Source organism: Poecilia formosa, unplaced genomic scaffold (assembly GCF_000485575.1).
Source record: "Poecilia formosa unplaced genomic scaffold, Poecilia_formosa-5.1.2 Scaffold66, whole genome shotgun sequence".
NCBI lineage: Eukaryota > Metazoa > Chordata > Actinopteri > Cyprinodontiformes > Poeciliidae > Poecilia > Poecilia formosa.
In genome coordinates, this window is record NW_006800005.1 from 901,298 (window position 1) to 923,179 (window position 21,882).

General features: G+C 41.4%; 2 protein-coding genes across 5 annotated transcripts; both read left to right on the forward strand.

The window, feature by feature from the left end:
• Window positions 1-2,828: 2,828 nt before the first annotated feature.
• On the forward strand, window positions 2,829-11,827 carry LOC103139908 (sodium/hydrogen exchanger 2-like). 2 transcript variants are annotated; one of them, XM_007554781.2, is made up of 13 exons: window positions 2,829-3,095; window positions 4,388-4,610; window positions 4,776-5,016; window positions 5,092-5,342; window positions 6,029-6,246; window positions 6,320-6,516; window positions 6,595-6,684; window positions 8,258-8,328; window positions 8,476-8,610; window positions 9,020-9,116; window positions 9,204-9,323; window positions 9,951-10,014; window positions 11,573-11,827. In XM_007554781.2, the coding sequence occupies exons 1-13, from the start codon at window positions 2,858-2,860 to the stop codon at window positions 11,755-11,757; spliced, it is 2,130 nt and encodes a 709-aa protein (XP_007554843.1). In that variant the 5' UTR covers window positions 2,829-2,857; the 3' UTR covers window positions 11,758-11,827. The 2 variants fall into 2 exon arrangements, with proteins under 2 accessions (XP_007554843.1, XP_016528259.1); XM_016672773.1 differs by having other exon boundaries at window positions 9,207-9,323.
• Window positions 11,828-12,553: 726 nt separating this feature from the next.
• Window positions 12,554-18,132, forward strand: LOC103139909 (transmembrane protein 182-like). 3 transcript variants are annotated; one of them, XM_016672774.1, is made up of 5 exons: window positions 12,554-12,801; window positions 14,719-14,842; window positions 14,969-15,088; window positions 17,134-17,271; window positions 17,546-18,132. In XM_016672774.1, the coding sequence occupies exons 1-5, from the start codon at window positions 12,631-12,633 to the stop codon at window positions 17,764-17,766; spliced, it is 774 nt and encodes a 257-aa protein (XP_016528260.1). In that variant the 5' UTR covers window positions 12,554-12,630; the 3' UTR covers window positions 17,767-18,132. The 3 variants fall into 3 exon arrangements, with proteins under 3 accessions (XP_016528260.1, XP_007554844.1, XP_016528261.1); XM_007554782.2 differs by having other exon boundaries at window positions 14,990-15,088; XM_016672775.1 differs by lacking the exon at window positions 14,969-15,088.
• The last annotated feature ends 3,750 nt before the right edge of the window (window positions 18,133-21,882 follow it).

Consider the following 21,882-nt stretch of genomic DNA (forward strand, 5'->3'; position numbering starts at 1 on the left):
AAGTATAAAGGAAGTCGCTCACTAATTCAATATCATAGATCAACACACTGAGCTCATGTTTACATGTGGGATCACATTATTATTACAAACTTCAAAAAGTACATGTAAAGTACAGCATGCCTTTTTTGACAGCATGTTTTACTCTGATAACATCCAGAGCAATTAAACTGACTCCACATGTTGACTATTTAGTCAATTAAGTCCACCTGAGTGTAATTTGATCACATTTTGAGTACCGCTTTTCTGTGGAGGCCTCAGGGGTTTAGATGTGTGAGATAGGCCGTTTTGAAGTTAAGGATTGAGTGAATAAACAGATTTACAAGGACAGGTAGTTACCAGGTAGTTCAGGGAGAAAATTAGGCTGTAAAACAAGATGAGTTTACATTTTAATCCATTATCTGTAACAAAAAAAGACTACAGCTTAGCTGCAACCCTACCAACACATTAGTCTTCTAGTAAAGACACTGCTTCCTATGGAAGATGCATAAAAACAACCTTTAAGAACAGTTGTGTACTTCAGATGTTGTTTTATCAATCAAATCAAAGTAGTTTTTACCTGTAAGTTGACAAATGACATCAATGTGAAAAGGTGTTCCATATTATTTGAGTTTAAGGATTCCTCATCAAATTACAGTGAAAGGTATTTATACTCTTTTTTAACAGTTTTAATGGGTTTTATTGCTGCGTTCAGGGTCAACCAGCCCTTTGAGGACATTTATGATCTTGATATGCCACAAATTGAAAATGAGTTTGACGTTCCTGTTGTTGATGATCTTCACCCAATCTGACTGAGCTCACAAAGAGGAATGAGTGAAAAACTCAATTTCCAGAAGTTAAAGGGGCGGCGTGATGTAAAATCAACTTGCTTCTCATCATGTTAAAGTGCTCCTTCAGACTAGCTACCAGCAATCAGAAGACACCAGCAGAGCTCATTTTGGACCTACTTCTCAGAGCAACGCTGGTGAAAACGTCATTAAAGGGTTAATAGAGGAGCCATGTTGTGATAACTTCCTGAAGGCGGAGTTTCAGAAAGAGCAGAAGCTTCTTAAAGAGACAGAGGCCCAACTTCAAGGCGTTAAATATCGAAGTAAAATTTCTTTTAAGTCATGTTTTATATAAATAGTATTTTTTATAACAACTGAAATTGCCATAGTTACTTGATTGTGTTATAAAAATGTATAGACAAACTGGTAGAGACAAACTTCACAGTGTTGACTCAGGGATATTCAAAAATTATGAAAAAAAGAGGTTGAAAACTAATTAAAACCAGTAAAAAGCTGGTTCTAAAGAGTAAAGCTATCAAATTGCTCCTTTTATATCCACTTCAGTGTGTTTTCTCTCTATTGTGTGATGCAACATAAGTGGCTTTTTGGGGTTCTCCTGGTATCTTCCTGCTCATCAGAAACATTCAAATCTGAACCACACCAACAGCTCCAATCAGCTGGTTTGAAATTGTAAATGCAAAGCTCTTCTCAGACTCATGAAATCAAACTAAATCTCTCCGAAGCCTCGAACGGTGCATGATTAGAGTGGGCTACAGAAAAAAAAGGGAGTTGTGTTCACTGAAACCTGGCGGGCTCCACTTCCACCCAGCCAGCTTGAATCAAAACTACCTGCAGAGGACCGGGAGGCACGCCGCACAACCAGGAGAGCAATTATACCAAGACTTACCGCGGATTCGACTGCTTAAGTTAGATTTGTAACCCGCGAAGCCTAAAATCCTCACAGCCAAGTTCTCTGCAGTCAAGGAGACGGCGATCCATTAGCATGCAGCTACACTATTAAAGCCTGAGGCGCTTTACTCCACTGCGCTCAGAGATGGAAAACAGAGATTCGACAAGGTTTCGCCTGTAATTAATGGATTAGACGTGTCTAATCGTGCAACGTCTCTCCAGAGATTGTGGCAGGTAAATCTGTGGTAATCTAAAAATTAAATTCAAAGACAAAGAGTGAGATAATGTTCCCCCCTGGGGGACAAGAGGGAGGAAATCAAGCAAGAGCAAAACAAGTTTTATAGAACAGTGAGAACACGAGGAACTGGTTTGAATTTAGCATAAGCTCACTTGGCTGCTGTTTTCATCAACTTGTGCTCGCAGGAATGTTTTCAATGGCACACCGTAGCTTAGAAAAGAAGTTATAAATACTTTCTTATCACTTTTATTGTTATCCCAATAAATACCACAAAATACTGTGCTAACATTTCATGGTCAATGTAAATAAAAAACCCAAATGCTCTTCTCTCTACTCCACAATTATGTACCACTTTTTGTAAATTACAGCTAAAAAATATGCAACTTTCCATCTCAATGTCCTGCTTTTAAATGAATGTTGTTGTTTTTTTCTAGTAAATATTAAGTGGAGTATCTTCACTTGTTGGATCTCAGCACCTTGACACTCTGACAAAGATCCAGACTGCTGGGTAGAACATGTTTAAAAATAAAATAATAAAATAAAATAAAATAAAATAATTATTTCTACATAAGACGTCACCATCCCTGTCGGATGAAATCCCAGTGTTTGGGTTTTGGCTTTTTTGGGGAAATAACGTCCCTGTCCTCTGAATCATTTGCTGTTGTAACTCAGGCGAAGCTTTTGCTAATCAACAGGCTGTGACTGCAGAGAACACAGTTAAAACTGCACCGATGGGACAGAAACAAAACAGAGAGACTGTGCACACAGCAGAAGCAGCACCTGCGCTCTGAGCTGTTGGACCGACGTCGCTGCCAGCTCAGGGATTCCTGTGCACATTAGCGTCTGCAGTTTTGGTGAAAGTACACGAGTCGCTGGCCCACCCTCTGTCTCTCTGATCCCTGTCCTATTCTCTGCCTCTCTCCTGTTGTTCCAGCATGGCTGCAGGATGGCTGCACTTTGGCCTCTCCTTCTGCTGCTCTCCCAGCATCTCTGGGCCTGTTTGGCCCTGACCCTCCCGGATGAGCCTCACGACGGGCCCCCGTCGGTGGGCTTCGACGCCAGCCACGTCGGCCCATCTGTGGATCTGCCCGGTGCTCTGAGGGTGTTCAGCTTGGACTACCACCACGTGCAGGCCCCCTTTGAGATTGTGCTGTGGATAATGCTGGCCTCACTGGCCAAGCTGGGTAAGGCTGACAGCAGCGCCTCTGTGACGGACTGTTGAAAACGGGGTGAGGGGGGAAAAACAAAAGAAAAACTCTCTCAAATTCAAGGTGAGAAATGTGAAAGGTGGGGAATATTATCAAATGTCCATAAGATGGCAGATTTGGATGTATGGTGCCAATTCACAACAAATGTCATCTCCAATCATTTCAGTTCATCTGTACATTCCAATTGATCCCAGTTAAACAACAAAACATTTAAAACTCACATAGAAACAACAATTTAACATTATTTTGGTAAATATTGGGTATTTGATCAAGAGTGCATTTAAAGGACTTTGAACTGCCTTGTTCCTGAAATGTGCTATGCAAATAAACTTGATTTATTTATTGATTAGTCATCAGAGCATTGTATAACTGAAAAACTTTGGCAATTTGGCCAAAGCAGCCAAATTACTGAAACTCTGTTAAAATTTCACAACATTCATCAAGAACTACAGTAAAATCAGGCCAGAGTCTCTCCAGGTTTCAGATAAAGGAAAAAAGGAGCGGTACAGTGTTTACGGCCAAATGAAGAATCTATAGACCTACAGCACAGACTGCTGAGAAAGCATGTTTGGAACCTGGCAGATTTCCTCCGTTTTTATCCCTTAAATGTTACATCTAAATTTTAATGCCAGATGGAAATAACCAAAGTAAAAACAAGAAGGAGAAAGCTATCCAAGCCAACCACACCTGAAATGGAAAATGTTAAGTTACCTCCGAAACGTATTGCCTGTTTCAGGTCACAATTGGATTTAACTAGTCCACTCAAAAACATTCATTTAGGTGGTTTCTTTGTTAGTTTCAGCCATTTAGAGGCGGACTTTCTGTTTTTGGATCATTTTTTTGTTGCAAAGTCCACACCTGATAAAAGTCACAAATTATTCTCCCTCAACAATCTTGTGGATAGATTTACCAGAGTATCGCCGACATTCCTTCTTTTTTCTGTCTGTGTCCCCTGGTTTCCCTAGATAGAATTTTTTTTATTAATTTGAATAATAAACTGAGCTGATAACTAGGATTAACTTAAGTCAGTCTATCCCAGCCTTTCATTACAAAACCATACCCTGTCACATGAGACCTTGTGACTTGATAGCCCAAATCAGTCAAAGTGTAGTTTAACAAATCCTCTGAGTAAATCAAACTTTTTAAACTTCACAGTTTTATTGTTATTTTACAACTAAACCACACAATAACTTTGTTATTGGTGATATAGAAAGTCAGAGTAATCTGCTGACCCATCTGACTTTCCCCTCTTGGTGTCATCTTCTCAGGTTTCCACTGGTCCGGTCGAGTCCCAGCTGTTGTCCCAGAGAGTTGCGTCCTCATCATGGTGGGCCTGCTTGTGGGAGGGGTGATCTACGGGGTCCGCCACTCTGCTCCCCCTACTCTCAGTGCCGACGCGTTCTTCCTCTTCCTGCTCCCACCCATTGTTCTAGATGCAGGTTACTTCCTGCCTGGGAGGCTGTTCTTTGAAAACCTTGGTACCATCCTCTGGTTCGTACCTCGACTGCTTAGCTTGTGATTAGTAATCACAAGCTTACTAATCACACGTAAGCTTGTGATTAGATTTGAATAAAATTGTTAACATGTTACCCAAGATGTAACTTACAAAGGCCACAAACAGGAGAGAAGAAGACCTTCCTGTTGCTCCACCTGCAGGTATGCGGTGCTGGGAACCCTATGGAACGTGGTGGGCATTGGCCTGTCTCTGTACGGTGTTTGCCTGCTGGTTCCAGACTCTCTGGGTGACATCTCTCTGCTCCACTGCCTGTTGTTTGGCTCATTGATCGCTGCCGTCGACCCCGTGGCCGTGCTCTCCGTCTTCCAAGAGATGCACGTCAATGAACAGCTGCACATTTTGGTGTTTGGAGAGTCGCTGCTCAACGACGCTGTCACAGTGGTCAGTGGTGTTTCCAGACACGTTTTTTTTTTTCTACATGTAGAACCTACTGAAGTGCACTTCTCCACCTCTTAGGTGCTCTACAAGCTCTTTGAGTCCTTTCTGCGGCTGCCTTCAGTGACTGGACTGGATGTACTGGTGGGAGGTTGCAGGCTGATAGTGGTGGGTTTGGGAGGCTTCTTTGTGGGACTGTTCTTTGGCTTGGTGGCAGCTCTCACCTCACGGTTCACCTCCAGAGCCCAGGTCATCGCTCCCCTCTTTGTCTTCCTGTATTCCTACCTGTCCTACCTGACTTCAGAAATGCTTCATTTCTCAGGAATCACGGCGTGAGTATTGATGTCTGTCATCTCAACCCTTTCTAAAGGCTATACTATATCATGATGCGAATTTAAGGATTTTTTTTTTAGACGGGATGTTGGCTGAAGGAAGGGATGGACAGGCTGGATGAATTGGATGATTGATGAGTCATCTGTAGAGAGACATGAATGGAGACTCAGTGTGGGGTACAGTCTTCAGAAAATATCCTCTCCAGACCCTGTTAAGGACCTCCAAGATGGAACCTGAAACAGAGAGAGGTTAGGAGGCAATCTGGAGGAAGGGATGAGGTTGAAGGCAAGGGACAAGGTGATGGAGAAAGAGATGAAAGGATGGAGCAAGGGATGAAGGAGGGACCAAAGTATGACACAAGGGATAAGGTGATGGATCAAGGGATGAAGGGTAGAGCAAGGGCAGAAGATAGACGAAGGGATGAAGGATTGAGGAAGGGCAGAAGACAGAGGAAGGGATGAAGGATTGAGGAATGAGGGGGTAATGAGGGGGCCCTGACTCACCCACTCAGGTCGGGTGAGTGAGGGCAGGTGTTGAAAGAGCATTATGGCAGTGGAGTGGATTGAGTGTACTGGTGAATTGAGTTATAGACGAGTGACTAGAGGGGAGTTTGAGGTTTGGTCCTGCTCCTGAACCTGCCATATTAACTAGTAGTTAATAGTATTGTTTTTCCCCAATCCTCCAGCATTGTGACCTGTGCTGTGACCATGAAACAGTACGTGGAGGCTAACGTGTCAGAGCGCAGCAACACCAGCATCCAGTACTTCCTGAAGATGTGGAGTAGCGTGAGTGAGACCTTGATCTTTGTCTTCCTCGGTGTGTCCACCATACAAGACATACACATGTGGAGCTGGCCCTTCGTCTGCTCCACCCTGCTGCTCTGCCTCGTCTGGAGGGCCACAGGTATTTCTTACGTATGAAATCACTTCAGTCTTTAAAGAACGTCTCTTGCTCAAACATCATCCCTATGCGTAAGGCGTTCTCCTGCTCACCGCTGTGGTGAACAAGCTCCGGAGGAATGCAGTGACCTTCAGAGACCAGTTCATCATCGCCTATGGTGGCCTGAGAGGAGCAATCTGCTTTTCTCTGGTCTTCCTCATTGATGACTTCCCAAAGAAGAGGCTCTTCATCACGACCACCATCGTGGTGATTCTCTTTACCGTCTTTGTGCAGGTGAGAAATAAATGTAGCGTATATCACAACAGCTCAAGAAATAGAAGGGGTGATTTTAGATTTTTACCCACCCATTAGGGGATGACCATCAAGCCTCTGGTGGAGCTGCTGGACGTGAAGAGGAAGAAGAGAGCTCTGCCTACAGTCAGTGAGGAGATCCACAGCAGGGTGAGACTTCTTAGCTGCTTAGCTGCAGTTTCCATCTGCAGCCATTTTCACACCTTACACAGATTCTCAGATGCACAACACATGAATGTCCTTTGACCTAATCCACTCCATTGCAGCTCTGGGTGTTAAAGCTCATTGCAACAACCGGAGAAAAACCTTCTCCCTAACTCAAATCTATTGCAGTCTTTAACACAGGGGTGCCCAAAGTGGGTCCTTGAGGGCCGACATCCTGCATGTTTTAGTTCTCTCCCTGGTGGTAGTAAGAATCTTTTCAATGTTCTTCCAAGGCCTCTGAGCTATCATTGGATCCAGGTGCGATAAACCTGGGAGAGAAATAAAACATGCAGGATGTCGGCCCTCAAGGACCCACTTTGGGAACCACTGCTTTAACAGGTTTCCTTTCAATACCGTTCCTTACTTGGCTTCTTCCGTCTTCACATCAGTTCTGATCAGTTCCATCTGTATCAGCTGACGCAGAGCATCCTCACAGCATGATGCTGCCGTCTCCTTGTTTTACCATGGAGTATTTTGTTCACATCTGCCAAAAACTTTAATTTTGGCTTCTTATCAATGCCTTCATTCATGCCACTTTTCTATAACGGTGGTATTTGTTTAGCATATGAGTGATAGCAGCCTTGTCAACAGATTGTCCCACCTGAGCTATAGATCTCTGCGGCTCTTCCAGAGTTACTATGGGCCAGCTGACTGCGTCTCTTGTTGTCCTGTCTTTGCCTTTAACAGGTAGCAGTTCTTTTAGGGTTTGGGTTAAGCGGCTGGGGGTTAGACTTTACTGGATATTTGGGATGCAGGATGAGCCCTTTTTATTATTGTGCTACTATTTCCTACTACTCTGAAACGATGGATTATCTGTACTTTTCGCTGCCGTTAACTTAATTCTTTCTACTTTTCTCTCTTTGTGGAAATCACAACAGCTTCATGTTCTGTTTGACGATACACTTGGCCCTGTCTTTTTGCGTTTAACCCTGACTCTCTCCTTCATAAGTTTAATGATGCTATTGTTGCCATCATCTTACAGCACATGTTCTTCACCTCATAGATTTTACTACTCAGAGCTTAATGTCTAGCTATTTTTCTCTCTGTTGCTAGCGGTAACTTCATGACACACTACTTTTCCGTTAACAGAAAGTACTCATAGACCCGTCTGTGTGTTGTGTGTGTCTGCTCTACCCTCTGAGACAGATTTGGCTGGATGTTTGTTCCTGGTAAAAAGGAATCATTCATTCATGCTATCACGTATTGCTCACCCAAGAGGAAGGATTTCTGCATAGTCAGTGTCTCTATGAAACTGATTTGTCTTCATTAGACAAAGATTTTATCATATTTCTGAATATAAAATTATTTTTTGTCTTAAACTGTACTTTAAGATTGCCTTTGTTTTGAATAAGTACAATATAATTCAAAGGAAATTAATTAAACTAATTAAAATGCTTGTCAACTGACCAGGAAAACCATATTTAGTCAAACGTTAAGACGTGTGAAAGTTTGAGCAAAGGCAGATTTTAATAATAATAAGTATGATGTATGGAAATGAAGATAAAATGTCTGCTTTTAGCTCTTAGACCATCTGCTGTCAGGAATAGAAGATGTGGTTGGCTATTGGGGGCAACATTACTGGAAAGACAGGTTAGTTTATCTCATTCCTCCCCCCACCTTTTTTTTTTTACCCTGGAGAGCTGTTTATTTTTTATCATGTGACGCAAAACAACCACTAGGTGGCAGCAAATAATTCATAACATGGAACTTTTTCCATCTGTGGTTTGTGTTTGTGAGGTTTGAGCAATTCAACAAGAAGTACCTTCGACGTTTCCTCATCGGTGAGCATCACCAGGCTCGCTCCAGCATCCTGAGAGTCTACCAGGAGCTGGAGAGGAGGGAGCAGCAGGGGGACGAGGAGGCGCCACCGCCGTAAGAGGACAGAACTGCAGAACCCACCCAATACTCCTACAGGAGATCAGGAAACTGATCTATTAAGGAATCCTGGTGTAAACCAAGATCTAGGAGAAAAATCTAACAAAAACAAAACAAACAAAAAAAACTGATCCAAGCCTTTTCTTTAAACTGACCTGGTCTGACACTGTGGACCCTATTAGGATACATTTGAACTGCTAACATCTGAACAACTTTTCTGGTTTTCAAGTATTTCACTGAACAAGTTTAAATTTTACCCTCATGAGGCAAATTTACAATCACTATGGTATTCATGGGCATCATTGGTGTTATCATCTAACAGAAACCAAACATCCCCATTTTCACATAAAACCCTAATTGTGCCTGAAAGAAAACACCTTGTGAACGTTCACGCCTTTCTTTTCAGAGTGGACCCCCGCCCTGGCGGCCGTCCCCTCCTGCCGGAGGAAATGGACAGCATCAGGCGTATTCTGTCCAGAAACCTTCAAAACTTTAACAAGAAGGTAGATCACAAACCCTCCTCTGAGGTTCCTCGTTGCGTCCAGCCAGTAGAGGGAATAAACGTGACAGTGTGTGAAATCTGACCGCAGCAGACTCCAGCCTACAGTAGACACACCTTGCACCAAGACGCCATGGCGATGACGGCCCTGCACAGACATCAGAGTCTTCCAGAGAGACACACCTGCAACAGAAGCACGCTCTGCCCACAGGTAACCAGAAAAAACAAAAAAAACACATCCAGAGAGGTTTCTAAGAGAAGCCGTTTCAGTTTCAGAGTGCTTTATATATCTGTTTAGTGTAAAAATTACATTTAAACACAATTAAATTAGACCATCAATTTAATGGTCTAAAGAATTAAAGTTTGATTTAATTATTTTTTAATTAAATCGATTTAATTTGAAATAATTTGTGATGGCAATTTATTTAGAAATTAGGAGAATTTGAAAATCAATCGGTTTATGTGTAACAAGGCAGTTCAAAGTGCTTTACATCATAAAAACACAAAAATAAAGTCATAAAAACAACACAATTTGAACAACAGAAACCAAGTAACTAACATTACATTCTGACAAATGCCTTCATTAAAATCATCAGTGCACTTCCAATATGTTGGTCAACAATCCATTTATTGTGGCTCAAATGCAAATGTAAAAAGGTTTTAGTCTTTATTTAAAGGAATTCTGTGTTTTTCAGCTGTTTTGGAGTTTTCTGAAAGTTTATTCCAGATTTCTGGTGCTTTATAATCTGAATGCTGCTTCTCCACGTTTGGTTCTGGTTCTTTTTCTGGGGATGTAAGCTCCATCTTTACTTCCTTTCTCTGTTATTTCCAATGTCAGCGGGCGGAAGGAGAGTTCTCCAAGTCTTATAGAGGGAGAGCGCGACTCAGCAGATCACACACAGGTAGGTGCTGACGACGTGGCGGTCAGAAACAGATGCTTAATGCATCAAAAAGTGTTGATCCTTCTTCTACTTCTATCTGAAATGTTGCACAGGATGCCGGTTTTCTTCAGAGTGATTATAAATAAACATATAATAATGAGTTTCAGCTCAAGTACATATTTTTGTAGCTCTAAAACTTTTTTTTTTTTGCATAAATCTGTCTGGATATTTGGCCACTCCACTTCATTCAAGTTGACTAGTTTTTTTAGGTTTTCGTCAGACCTGGGAGGCTTTGTTAAAGCCATTCAGAAAGCTTCATGTAAGTTTGGGAAGTTTTAATCAAATAATATTTACTGAAAGCTAATTCCTCAGAAAGGCCAAGAAATGTCAATGAATCACCAAGATTGAAGCTTGTAACCTGAGAGCTGCTGGAAGACCAGCAACTCTGTCCGCAGAGAGGCAAATTTAACACCAACATGGACCGGAAGAGAGCTGACCTAGAAAGAATTTCATGCTCCAGAATCGACACCTTCAAGCTCTGCTGAAGATAACAGCGTTCCACATCAACAAGCCGGACGCCTGGGGAGACACGTCCTAAGGTCCAGAGAGACAAAGACTGAGAAACTCTGTGGCAAAGTAAAACCTTCAAAGTTAAGAGAAGTATGACTCCTGTGAAGATTTAAATCATCCAGCTGGCATTTCAGAAGTTCAGAATCTGGTTTGAAAATGAATCTAAAACTCCTGGACGAGTCTGGATTATTTAGGACATTTTTACTCTGCCCGATAATCAAGCGACTGAGATAAGCACGGAAATTTGTTCTGAGTTATACGATGGTGATTTCAGGGCCTTTAAAACACAGTGTGGATTTGTTAAAACAAAAGCATGAGATTATTTCCTTTTCTGCGAGGGTGCATTCACATCTGCCGTTTAGTCCGGCTTTGGTCAAACTCCAGTTTGTTTGCCTGGAAGGTCCAGGTCGGTCGAGGTGTGAGTGCAAAACCAAACTCTGATGCAGACCAAAACAAAAAAAAAGCTAAGTCTGGTCCGCCTAAAAACTTACGACTCGGCTCAATTCCAATGTTCCAGTGTATGTGTGGATGCGAGCGGACTGGAGACCCCTTCAAGAGCAGGAAGTGAACTATAATGCAAGGCATTCTGGGTAATTACAACCAAAACAAACACAACAGTCTAGCTCTAGTGGTAGAAATGGCTCATGATCTTTTACCAAAGACTAAAGAGAAATCCTACATCCAGCGAAATCTGATGCCACTCCATTTTAGATTACATTTCGAGAAGAAGGAAGTCGCGCTCAGTTTCTTCTTCTGAGGTTTTTATGTCATTTTCTTCAGTGGTTCTTGGTGCAGCGCCGCCACAGGCCAGGAGAGGGAAGACAGGTTTTGCGAAAGGTTTGAATCATTTGACATGGTTAAGTGTGAAAGAGAACCGCACCTGCTGAAAACGGAACAAATGTTGATTCAATTTTGATCCAGTCTGGATTCATTAAAGTTCCTCCAGTTGTCCCAGTGTCTGCTCAATTGTCCTTGTGAAAAATAACTGTGATTTCTCCCCTTCTTGCAGTGTGCTCAGCAAGCCCAAGACGGTCCGAACCCCCTGACTCTGTAGACCCGACTGCTCTGAACCCGACTCAGCCATCGGATCCTGAACCTGCGGAGGAGCAGCGTTCTCCGCTGCACAGGGCGCCGATAGAGACAGCAACAAAGAAACAACTCAGCTTTGTTCTGGAAAGTGAGACACGTCAATAAAGGGAGAGAGTGGCTGCGTTTCCATTACAAATGTACGCAGAACTCGGCAATTGTCCGAAAAAAAACAAAAAAACAACACAATTTCTCAATTGCCGTGTTTCCATTAAATAAGAAACCCAATGAAAATCACAGGTGAATTGTTTGTTCAGGCAATAAGTCATTAAAAAACACGCCGCACCAACCACTTCCTGTGGCCTTCTCCTTCGTCTTTTCCACTAGTTGTAACGTCCTGTTGTTGCTCATGATTCCTGAGATGCAAAAAAAATGTTTCCATTGCAGTTTTGTGAAACACACTAATTTCACAAGAAAACCCACCAACTTTTTTATTGAAAAATGTTTGTTTTTTCCAAATTGTCATGTTTCCAATAAGCACATTTATTTTTGAAATGTCAAATTGCAACATGATGTGGTCGATGGAAACGCAGCTCCTGAGGAAGAAAAAGGAGAGTTAATAAAGAACCGGTCACAGCGGTGGCTCTATGTAGAGCTGCTGTAAGGAGTTTATGGACACGTTCCACACAAATATCTTGAAATGAACGAAATGGTTGCATATTCTTGAGTGTCGCAAGCAAACAATAAAGCTCTACTCATTCTTGATGACATCAGGTGGAGCTTTCAGGCTCATTTATTTCCAACGCCTCTTCGTCATAAACACTAACACTCTGTCCACATTCCCCTCGCCCATGGACCCTCATCTTCGCACACTCACTGGTAATCTGACAAGGACAGACATTACTACGTCCCAAAATAACTCGTGTACCCCCCCATAACCCTCCTCTCGCTGGAACAGCCTGACAGGACTTTTTAGGCGGTTGCTGGTGAGGACCTGAGGACTTCAGGCTCCAGGACGAGGGACAAAGAAGATCTAGGAACATGAAAATAGGAGCTGCAGCTTTGGCTGGGGGGACTTTTGGGGTGGTGGGCACCCTGTGTTTCCTCGTGGCCTTCAGTACCGACTACTGGCTGGTGGCCGTAGCAGACTGTAACTCAGATGAGGACACCAAACCCCACCCAACAAGGGGCAAAGACGCTAACAGGACAACGGTAGGGTACCTTCTTTCTGCTACGCCAAGCTCAAGATCTCTGCCACAAAAGAAAGACGCGGCCGGCTTTCATTATGATTACGTGACGACCACAAACAGACTACTATGGAAGCTAGTCAGATGTTTTGTAAACAGGATACGTCTCTTAGGATATTTAAAGACACGCCGAAGCTATGTAGCGCTGGACTCCCAACCCCACAGCAGGTGGTGTTGAGTCGTCTTGACGTGTCTGAAAAACAAACTTCTGGAGATTGAGTTGGAATTTTTATGGGATAGAACAACTCAGTGTTGTGTGTTGACTATGAACAAAAAACAGCAACACGTTTTTAAGTTTTTGATAAATAAAAATCTGGAAAGTATGGCAGACATATTTCAGGCCTTTTTACTCTGAAAACTGGTAAAACTGACGCTCTGCATTGCCCTGAAGTTACAGCCCCTACCATCGGGAAGCTGATCAGGTCAACGGGAGGAAGGGAAAAACAGTGCAGTGATGTGAGAGACATAAAACATGACATTAAAAATGTGGCAGGAACTACAATGGGCTGGGTTGCGATGGCCTAGGCAAAGTCCAGTTGAGAAATTTGGAAACCCACGTTTGTCTCAATGAATTTAGTTATTTATTTACATCAAATTCCAATGTTGTTTAAAAAACTTAAATAAAGAAAATCTGCAGAATGTGCCTTTTTTATCCGATTAACGCTGGGTTACAGAAAAATATTTTTTGGAAGTTGTTTGTGTTTTTTCAACTGAATTAGGACTACTTTTGCACGGCTGAATCAAAAAAAATGACATCCAGTTTTCTCACTCAGGTCAGGTTGTTAATCTAATTTGATTTATAGAAATCTGATCTTCTGACTAAATTGATGACATTTTTGTGACATTACCACTTCGTTTCCCTTGATATTTCTCATCCAAAAAAGGTTTTAGGAGAAAAAAAAAAAGTTTTCTAACAGAGTTTATTAATTAACTGTTACAAGCTTGTATTTCTGTAAATTGACACTGATAAGGGTAAGAACACGTGAATTGAACATTACATCTCCACCTCTTTTCTGTCCTGATGGAGTCTCTCCTCCTGCTCTTCACTCACTGATCCAGATTCTCAGGAAACCGATCCAGACGTCAGAATAAGTGACGCATTTTGATGCTGATGTTGCTCCATAGTTCAGAAAGTTGACCTGATTGAGCAAAACTAATGTGATATTTGGATTCAGCTCATCAAAATGACCCTAAAACAGCTGAAAAACCCCAGACAGTTTTTGTGGCTGTTGACCAGAGCAACCGATTAATCGTCAGAATAATCAATATCGACTGACTTGTTATTGTCGAAGAAACTGAATGCAGTTACGTTTAACTCATGAAAGTCAATTTAAATGTGATGTTCTTCTCTTTGCGCACCAGATCACACTTTACAAAAATCAAAAGCCAATCCACAGCTGATTTCATGGCTCTAGAGGAATCAAATCAACTGATCTCCTTAGTAAAAATCATTAAAGCACTCCTTTAATCTTCCAGTTTATTCTTCCATGCAGCATATGTGGAAAAAAAGAAAGAAAGAAAATTCACAGAGCACACTGAGATGGATATATTTATGAAAGCTAATCCCCCTGTGAACTCATCACGGCGACAGAGTCTTTCATTTTCAATAAAGGACGATGATTAAAGTTGTTGTGTTACGCAGCACCATCAATCACGCTCCTGTCAAGCGAGTGGAGAGTTTTCACTCGTTCATGAGTTCCCTCCAGGAAGCCTCACAGAGGCTACAGCGGGCCGTAATCAGGACCACGTTTGATGCCAAGAGACAAAGAGCGACGCAGAGCTGCTTTCCTAGACGTCTGTTGACAAAAGCTGACAGAAAAACAATAAAAGAAAGACATTCAAGTGTCTGTTTGTGTGATGTCTGTCCCTGTTCCTCTCTCAGATCCAGCCACACGAAGCCGCAACTGTTGCTCCTTCGTGGCTCATTCTGCACCACGAGGGGTTTTTCAGGCGCTGTATGTTTCCAGTGGAGCCCTCGACGCCGGCGCTCCTGGCCTCATTCATCAGTATGTTGAAATTTATGGGCTCTTTTCCACTAAAATATATTGAACAATTTTTTTTATTTTTTATTTGGGGGTTGCGATGACATGCCCCCATGACAGCCGAGTGAAGAGAAACTTGTTGACTCTTTGCCTCGCCTGTTCAAACTGCAGCAAACTCGCTGGGGGCTAAGGTGTGTTTCCGTGGTTACCTCTTCCCGCTGCCAGTCGCACTTGGACACGTGCCTGAGACGGTTTATGATGCTACTGCAGGTAACAGAAAAACAAAAACATAACTGGACCCCAAACTTAACCCTTTGTTCCCTAGATTTTCTTTTATTTATTTACTTTTTTTTAGATTTGAATTCGAAATATATCAGGACCTACAAGGTGTATTTGAATGGCTCTGGTATCAAAATAAAGGTAACACTCCAGAGAATACTCTAGAGGTCTAAAAAGAAAACAACATTGCTATTATGGAGTGAGAGTAAATACATATGTAGTGCAAAATGTAAAAAAAAAAAAAAATAATAAAAAAAATCTAATAGAATGCATTTTCTGATGTGGATTATCCGTGAACGTTGCAATCCACAATACAGATTCTGGAAATTTCCTGTACTAAATTACATCTCCCAAAAAATGACGCTAATAAATTATAGAAAGGTATTGGTTGATAAAAGTCCATGCAGACATTTCAAATGTGCCATTCTGGCACCTTGTGTGCAATTACAAATTTCTCTGTCTTTTATTTTTGTATTTTTTTCCCCGCCTCCACTTGTTTGTTCTGCACTCTGGTCATAAAAGCCTTATCTTATCTTATCTTATCTTATCTTATCTTATCTTATCTTATCTTATCTTATCCCTAGAAGGTATGTACTTCTGAATCATTCTTCAAATCATCCTACGTCAAAAGCGCATGCGCATTTCATGAAACGCTACAATCACAGCGCCATCTAGTGGCCTGGCATGCTGGCTTCAGCTGACTCAACGTGTCTCGGCGGCGCCGTCTGAACGAGGAACATTTTCCCAGTCAACATCGTAAAATGCCGGCAGTTTCCAGGCAGCGGACTCGTGTAAACGCAGCCTATATCCCGTCTGCTGACTCTTCCTTGCCAGCTGTTTTCACTACCTCAAACTCTTGAGGTGTAAAACATCGATTTGAGCTGCAGCAGCTTTCAGAAGGTGGGCTGTGACTTCCTAGCTTGTTGAGTCAGGAGTGTAACAGCGTCTGTTCAGCCCAGCTCACTCACTTTGTTTCTCCATTGTTCTTGAGTTTCTTTCAAATTTGGGTATAAAATGTTGCTTTTTAAGTTTGTTTCCTGTTGTCAGACTGGTTCTGTTTGTGATTTCTTGATTATGCAGGGCAGGCAGTGGTGAGGTCTGGGTGTGGCAAGTGCAAGTGAACCAGAAAGAAAGAAAGAAAGAAAAAAAAGGACTTTTTCACACTTCATTCATGATTTTTCAGCAATAGAGACAGGGTAGCATGGATATCTTTTAGGGCTGCAACTAACGATTATTTCTAATAATTGATTATTCAATTGATTATTTTTGATGATTTATCTGATATTTTATAATTAGTCTGATAAAAACATTGTAAAGGTTTTCCGCTCTACCAATTGATCCTATTTTATAAATACATTAAAAGATGCACATAAACCAATAATTCAATTCATTCTTAAACAAGAAAAAAAATACTTAAAATGCAATGACTTAGCATTCCTTCGGTGAATGCTTGATCATTTGTAGCAAAGGATACAGCCGCAGCTAAAGAACAAAATACTTTTAACATCAACATGTGAAAAGCTCAGCCATTTCTGCTCCACTTAAAATCAATACAATGTAGAGCTGATCTAATGGATAATTATTTTTTGATTAGCCAATTAAAAATTGGATAGCAAAAGGTGCTTAGTAGGATAAATTATTTCAGAACTTTAACAAAACTTGAGGCAGGTGAAGTTACTGTAACATATTTACAGACCAAGAGTTTTGTTTTTAATCTTAAATGCAATGTCTACACGTTTTTGTACAGTTTTGGCTTAATTAGTGATGTAATGATGTTGTTTTAACAAATGACCTGTATTTGAGTCTGTGCACTCCAGTTATCAATTAACCATCATCAGCTGACAATTATTTCAGTAATCGATTCTTGACGATTAATCCGATTAATCGTTTCACCCCAAATAGTTTTTTCTTTCTTTCTTTTACAAATTAAATCCAAACCTAGTGTTTGTTTGATAATCTAACACGAGACAAACACAGCGTAAATGTTTAAGAGAGGAACCTTGTTTTTAAAATCTTTGGGTTTGTGTTCCCCGCAGTGTTCCGAGGGCTCTGGACCGTCCTGATCGTAGTCGGGCTGCTCTCCGCTCTGACCGGAGGCCTCCTGCTGGTCTGCGGCGTTCCCTTCATCAGCAGCAAACTGTACCGGCTGGGCGGGGCGTTCCTCATCGCTGCCGGTAAAACACAGGCAGCCAAGCCGCCTGCGCATGTGTCTGACATGTTCCACATCTTACTGCTTTGCCTGCAGTCAGCTGTTCATTTGAGTCACGTGACATAAAAAAAAAACATACCCAAACACTAAGAGCAGCAGACGTCTCTCTGCTTTTGTCGTCTCCATGACAACAGCAGGCGGTAAACACCGCTGCCTGTCTGGGCAGACGCTGCGTTTCTCTGCAGTCGCAGACGGTGATGATCGTCTCTGTTTCTGTCTCCTCCTCCTGCTCTCTGCAGCCGTCCTGCTCCTGCTCCTGCTGCTGTTCTTCGTACTCTGGATGGAGGCGGTGGACGTGAGCAGCTATGTCCTGCAGAAGGTGAGGGAAGATTGTCCGGACGCCGCGGTCTCCGTACACTACGGCCTCTCCTTCATGGCGGCCGCCGCCGGTGTTCCCCTAGAGGTCCTGTCCGGGCTGCTGTTCCTGCTGGTGGGCCGCACGCTGAGCGCCGGCAGATGAGCCGAGCGAGCGGCCGGCCAGAGAGACGAGAAGGGACACATTTTATTGTGGAACACGCAGTGCCATGCAAAAGTTTTCACACTTTTTCACTTTTTTTGTTTTTTTCCACATTACAGCCACAAACATCAATGTATGTCATTTGGGATTTGGGAACTATTTTTTGATTTAGCTGCAAGTCTTCTGGACCTTCACCTTCTTCAAATGAAGTGGAATTGGTGTTAAATATTTTGTAATTTTATAGATATTATTCAGTGATTCCAGAGAGGTCATCCAAGGTCAAAGAGTCCCCGCGTCTACAGAATCAAGGAAATTTGGTGTCAATCAGCTGTACTGCAACATTTTTTACAAATATAACACAATTAAATTTATCAGTTTTGTTTGCTAATTTATTTTATTTCCTTTATTTAACTGGGTAAAAACCCCACTGAGATAAAAATCTCATTTTTAACAGAGAACTGGGCAGAAATCTGCAACACACAACAACCTGGTTACAAAGTAAAGCAAATGAAAACATGCGGAAAAGTTTAAAACAAATTACAAAACAGATTAAAAGCAACTGATTGAATGAATCACATTTTTAATGTGTGTGTGTGTGTGTGTGTGTGTGTGTGTGCGTGCGTGTGTGAGTTTGTAATACCTTGTGGGGACTGTTTTCCTGACACTACGTTGTGGGGACACACTGCTTCTTGTGGGACCAAACTCTGGTCCCCACAAAGGAAAACACTGTTTTTGGGTCAGGGGTCAGACTTAGGACTAAGGTGTGAATTGAATTTTGGTTAGGGTTAGGATAAAGGTAAGGTTTAGGCTGTAGAAATGAATGGAAGTCAATGGAAAGTCCCCACAAAGATAGGGGACTTTCTTTGTGGGGACAAAAGAAAGTCCCCACAAAGAAAGTCACACAAACATGTGTGTGTGTGACTAGAGCAGGTTGATCTCTTGTGACCTCCGGAAACTTTTTGCTTTGAAATCTTTAAAGCTATAATGTCATAAATGAAATTTTTTGCTGCACAAATGCAGCACAGCTGGTTGGCGCCATATTATATTTTATGATCTCTGGAAATGTTTATAAATATTGTTAAAATCATAGCAACACAAACCAGTTTTGTTTATTTTGATGAAGGTGACAGGGGCTTGGGGGGCTTGGGGTCAACGTTTCTCAGGTAGTGGAAAGGAGATGATATACGGTTTTATATTTGTTAATGTTTTACAAATAAGTGCCAGTCTGTCAACAAAATCCACTGTAACTACTTTCATCCAGAAGTGACTTAATTCATAATAAGTGTGTGCAAATTAAATCTCAGTAGAAATGTAATATGTGGTGCGATATAATCTATTTTGTAATTATTTACATTTTTTTGTTTTCTTGTTCATATTTTTTTTCCTGTCAGAGTAAAAAAAAAACAGAAAACAATGAAGATAAATGCAGCTTACATTTTAGTTGCTTGAGTTACTACATTGTTATAAATGTGGTGAAATCTTGTTCTTAAAGGGATGGTTCAGGATTTTCAAAGTGTGGATGAGTTGATAAGCAGTAAGTTTCCTACCTGCAGTGGAAAACTCTCTTGGTGTTTAATATAAATACAGATTACGTTTCCTGAAATGCTCAAGCTAAGGGGAGAAAACCGCAGGGTGTCTCTACTCTCCAATCTCAATAGAGTCACAGTGATTCATGCAAATATCATTTGAAAAAAACAACAACCTTTAAACTGCTGCCATGTTCTCATTATGCAGATATGAAGACGGTGGTAGACCTCAGGGACTGGGCTTCGGCACCCTGGCATAGAGCTCTGTTACTTAGATACATTTTTTATGTTCTTGCTTTAGTTTTTCTTGGCTACCTTGATCTTCTTAGTTTGCTCCTTATAAACTGGGTAAAGTTTATGTATGTTTTAAGCCTATTTTTTGTCAATAAAATCATCTTTGACTGCAACATCATCATTCAATGTGCTTTTTTTTTGTCTTATTTGACTTTACCGACAGAAAAGAGGGTTTTACAGAAAAAACTGCTTGACAGCTGAGCTATGTTTGATTCAGAAAACATTTCAGCTGCAAGAAAACTCACCAAGCCTGATCTGAAGGCTCAGAGTGACAGCAAGACAGATGGAAAACAAACGAAGGAAGAGAAATCCCAGGGAAACCACTCACTGTTTTGTCAGCAGTGGTTTCTGTTTGCACGTCTATGAGACAATGGGAACAGACGGTAATCCAGATTAAACCAGAGGTGAGGCAAAATGCCAGCTGCTTTTTAAAAGAAATATGACAGATTTACTGTGCTACAGTACAATAATTTCAAGGTGGCAAAATGTTGACAATACACTCCTTCCTCTTGGTGTTTGTACAACAGCAACCAACAGATTTTATTATGACACTAAGCTCAAAAGTCTTCACGACAATAAAGAAGTTAGAGTTTCGTTCATTAAATCAAAGGAGGGTGTTTCTATATTTGTTTTGATTTACATTTTAATAAAAAGTGTTAGATTGGAAATTATTTATACTCTCAATAATCAATATCGAAATTCTAGTAGCAATATTACAGAAACATAATCTTTCATTAAATTGATGATTGGCATTTTTTATTTATTTTTTTATATTTTTGCATGTTTATCTCTATCTTATGGGGGCCGGAAGGCCTCCTTCCAACACCCTAATCTTTAACTTCTTGCACAGATTTTCTATCAGATTAACAGTCAGGGTCACGCAAAAATATTTTTAAAAATTTCCAGTTAGAAGAAACACGTTGGTAAAATTAAAATATTAAAACACACCTAAAAATGCAGAGGCTATGAATAATCTGTATGCCATATTTATTTATTTATTTATTTATTTATCACATATTTGAGGATTTTAGCATTTATCTCCACAGATTAGTTCTTTAAAATACATGAAACTTTGAAAGCATGATCTGTTTCACAAAATCAGAGGTCCATTTTGCTTCGGCAATAAAAATTGTTTTCAAGAAACGCATAAAAACGTTTCTTTAAAACAATTTTTATAAGTTTGAAAGAAACACATCAACAGAAATGATCGCCACAGATATTTTCTGTTAAAGTGATATAGAATCACTCCACAAACAAGTATCTGTTCATTCACTGCCCCTGACCAACCAGTAGAGGGCGCTCCCGCTCTCTGCAAGGAGAGTGAGGTGAACGGCAGCGCGGAAAGGGAAGAGGAAGAGGAAGTGATTACGGAGCGAGGCGGTTTTCTGTTCACTCACTGTGGCTTTTACTAATCACGGCTGATGAACTCTCCTCTGTCATCCTGAGCGACAGAAACACGCTGACGTAAAACTCCCTTCATTTGAGGAAGACGGGATCCTGCGTCTGAAGTGGGAGCGATTGTGGCAACGCAGTGGCGTGAACAGACGTTTTTTTTTTTTTTTTAAAGACTGCACATTACATTAAAAATAAATGTCAGAATTGCACTTTGTCCACCTGTCTGATGAACAAAAGACAAACAATTAAAAAAAACACAAATTGTTTTATTTTAATTTTATATATATAAGTAGCTTGTGTTTTAATGCTTTTTCCTTCAGGTTGGGGTTTGAAGTTCCCTCCTCTGTCAGACAGCAAAGCAGCAGGATGTGGACTCCCTCTGCAGGGAAAGTTAACCCTGCATGGGCCCTGTGGCCCTCCGGAGCACCTGGACTGAATACTGGTGGGCTCTAATCCAGTCAAAGGGGGGGATACACTCGGCGAGAGCACTTTCTTCCCATTCTCTGACCCCCTAACTCCACTAGTGAGCCGATTACCTGCTCTGTGTGTGTGCGTGTGTTTGAGTTCCAGTCTGTCAGACCCCGTGTGCGTGTGTGTGTGTGTGTGTGTGTGTGTGTTTGCGTGCTGAGGCCAGACGGACACAGTTTCTTGCAGATAAAAGCCTTTTCTCCTGTCAAAAATGACTGCCCTGATAAGAGCTGATATGGGAGAAAAGCAAGCCTTATGGCATCACTCTTGCTTTTTTTGTTTCTTTTGTAAACCCCAAATCCCCAGGAACACACCCACCCTTCTTACCAAACACACACACACACACACACAGAAAGACAGACAGAGAGAGAGAGCTAATCTCTGTTGGGGGTTATAGTTGAGGTGGAGAAGGAGCAGGTGGAGGGATAAAGAAGAG

Excerpts from the sequence above, each read along its gene's own strand:
- LOC103139909 (XM_016672774.1), top strand. The coding sequence starts at position 12,631 with ATGAAAATAGGAGCTGCAGCTTTGGCTGGGGGGACTTTTGGGGTGGTG. Across the intron at positions 14,843-14,968 it reads GCTCCTGGCCTCATTCATCA|CCTCGCCTGTTCAAACTGCA; the intron begins GTATGTTGAAAT and ends GTTGACTCTTTG. Across the intron at positions 15,089-17,133 it reads GGTTTATGATGCTACTGCAG|TGTTCCGAGGGCTCTGGACC; the intron begins GTAACAGAAAAA and ends TGTTCCCCGCAG.
- LOC103139908 (XM_007554781.2), top strand. The coding sequence starts at position 2,858 with ATGGCTGCACTTTGGCCTCTCCTTCTGCTGCTCTCCCAGCATCTCTGG. Across the intron at positions 3,096-4,387 it reads GGCCTCACTGGCCAAGCTGG|GTTTCCACTGGTCCGGTCGA; the intron begins GTAAGGCTGACA and ends TCATCTTCTCAG. Across the intron at positions 8,329-8,475 it reads CAACATTACTGGAAAGACAG|GTTTGAGCAATTCAACAAGA; the intron begins GTTAGTTTATCT and ends TGTGTTTGTGAG.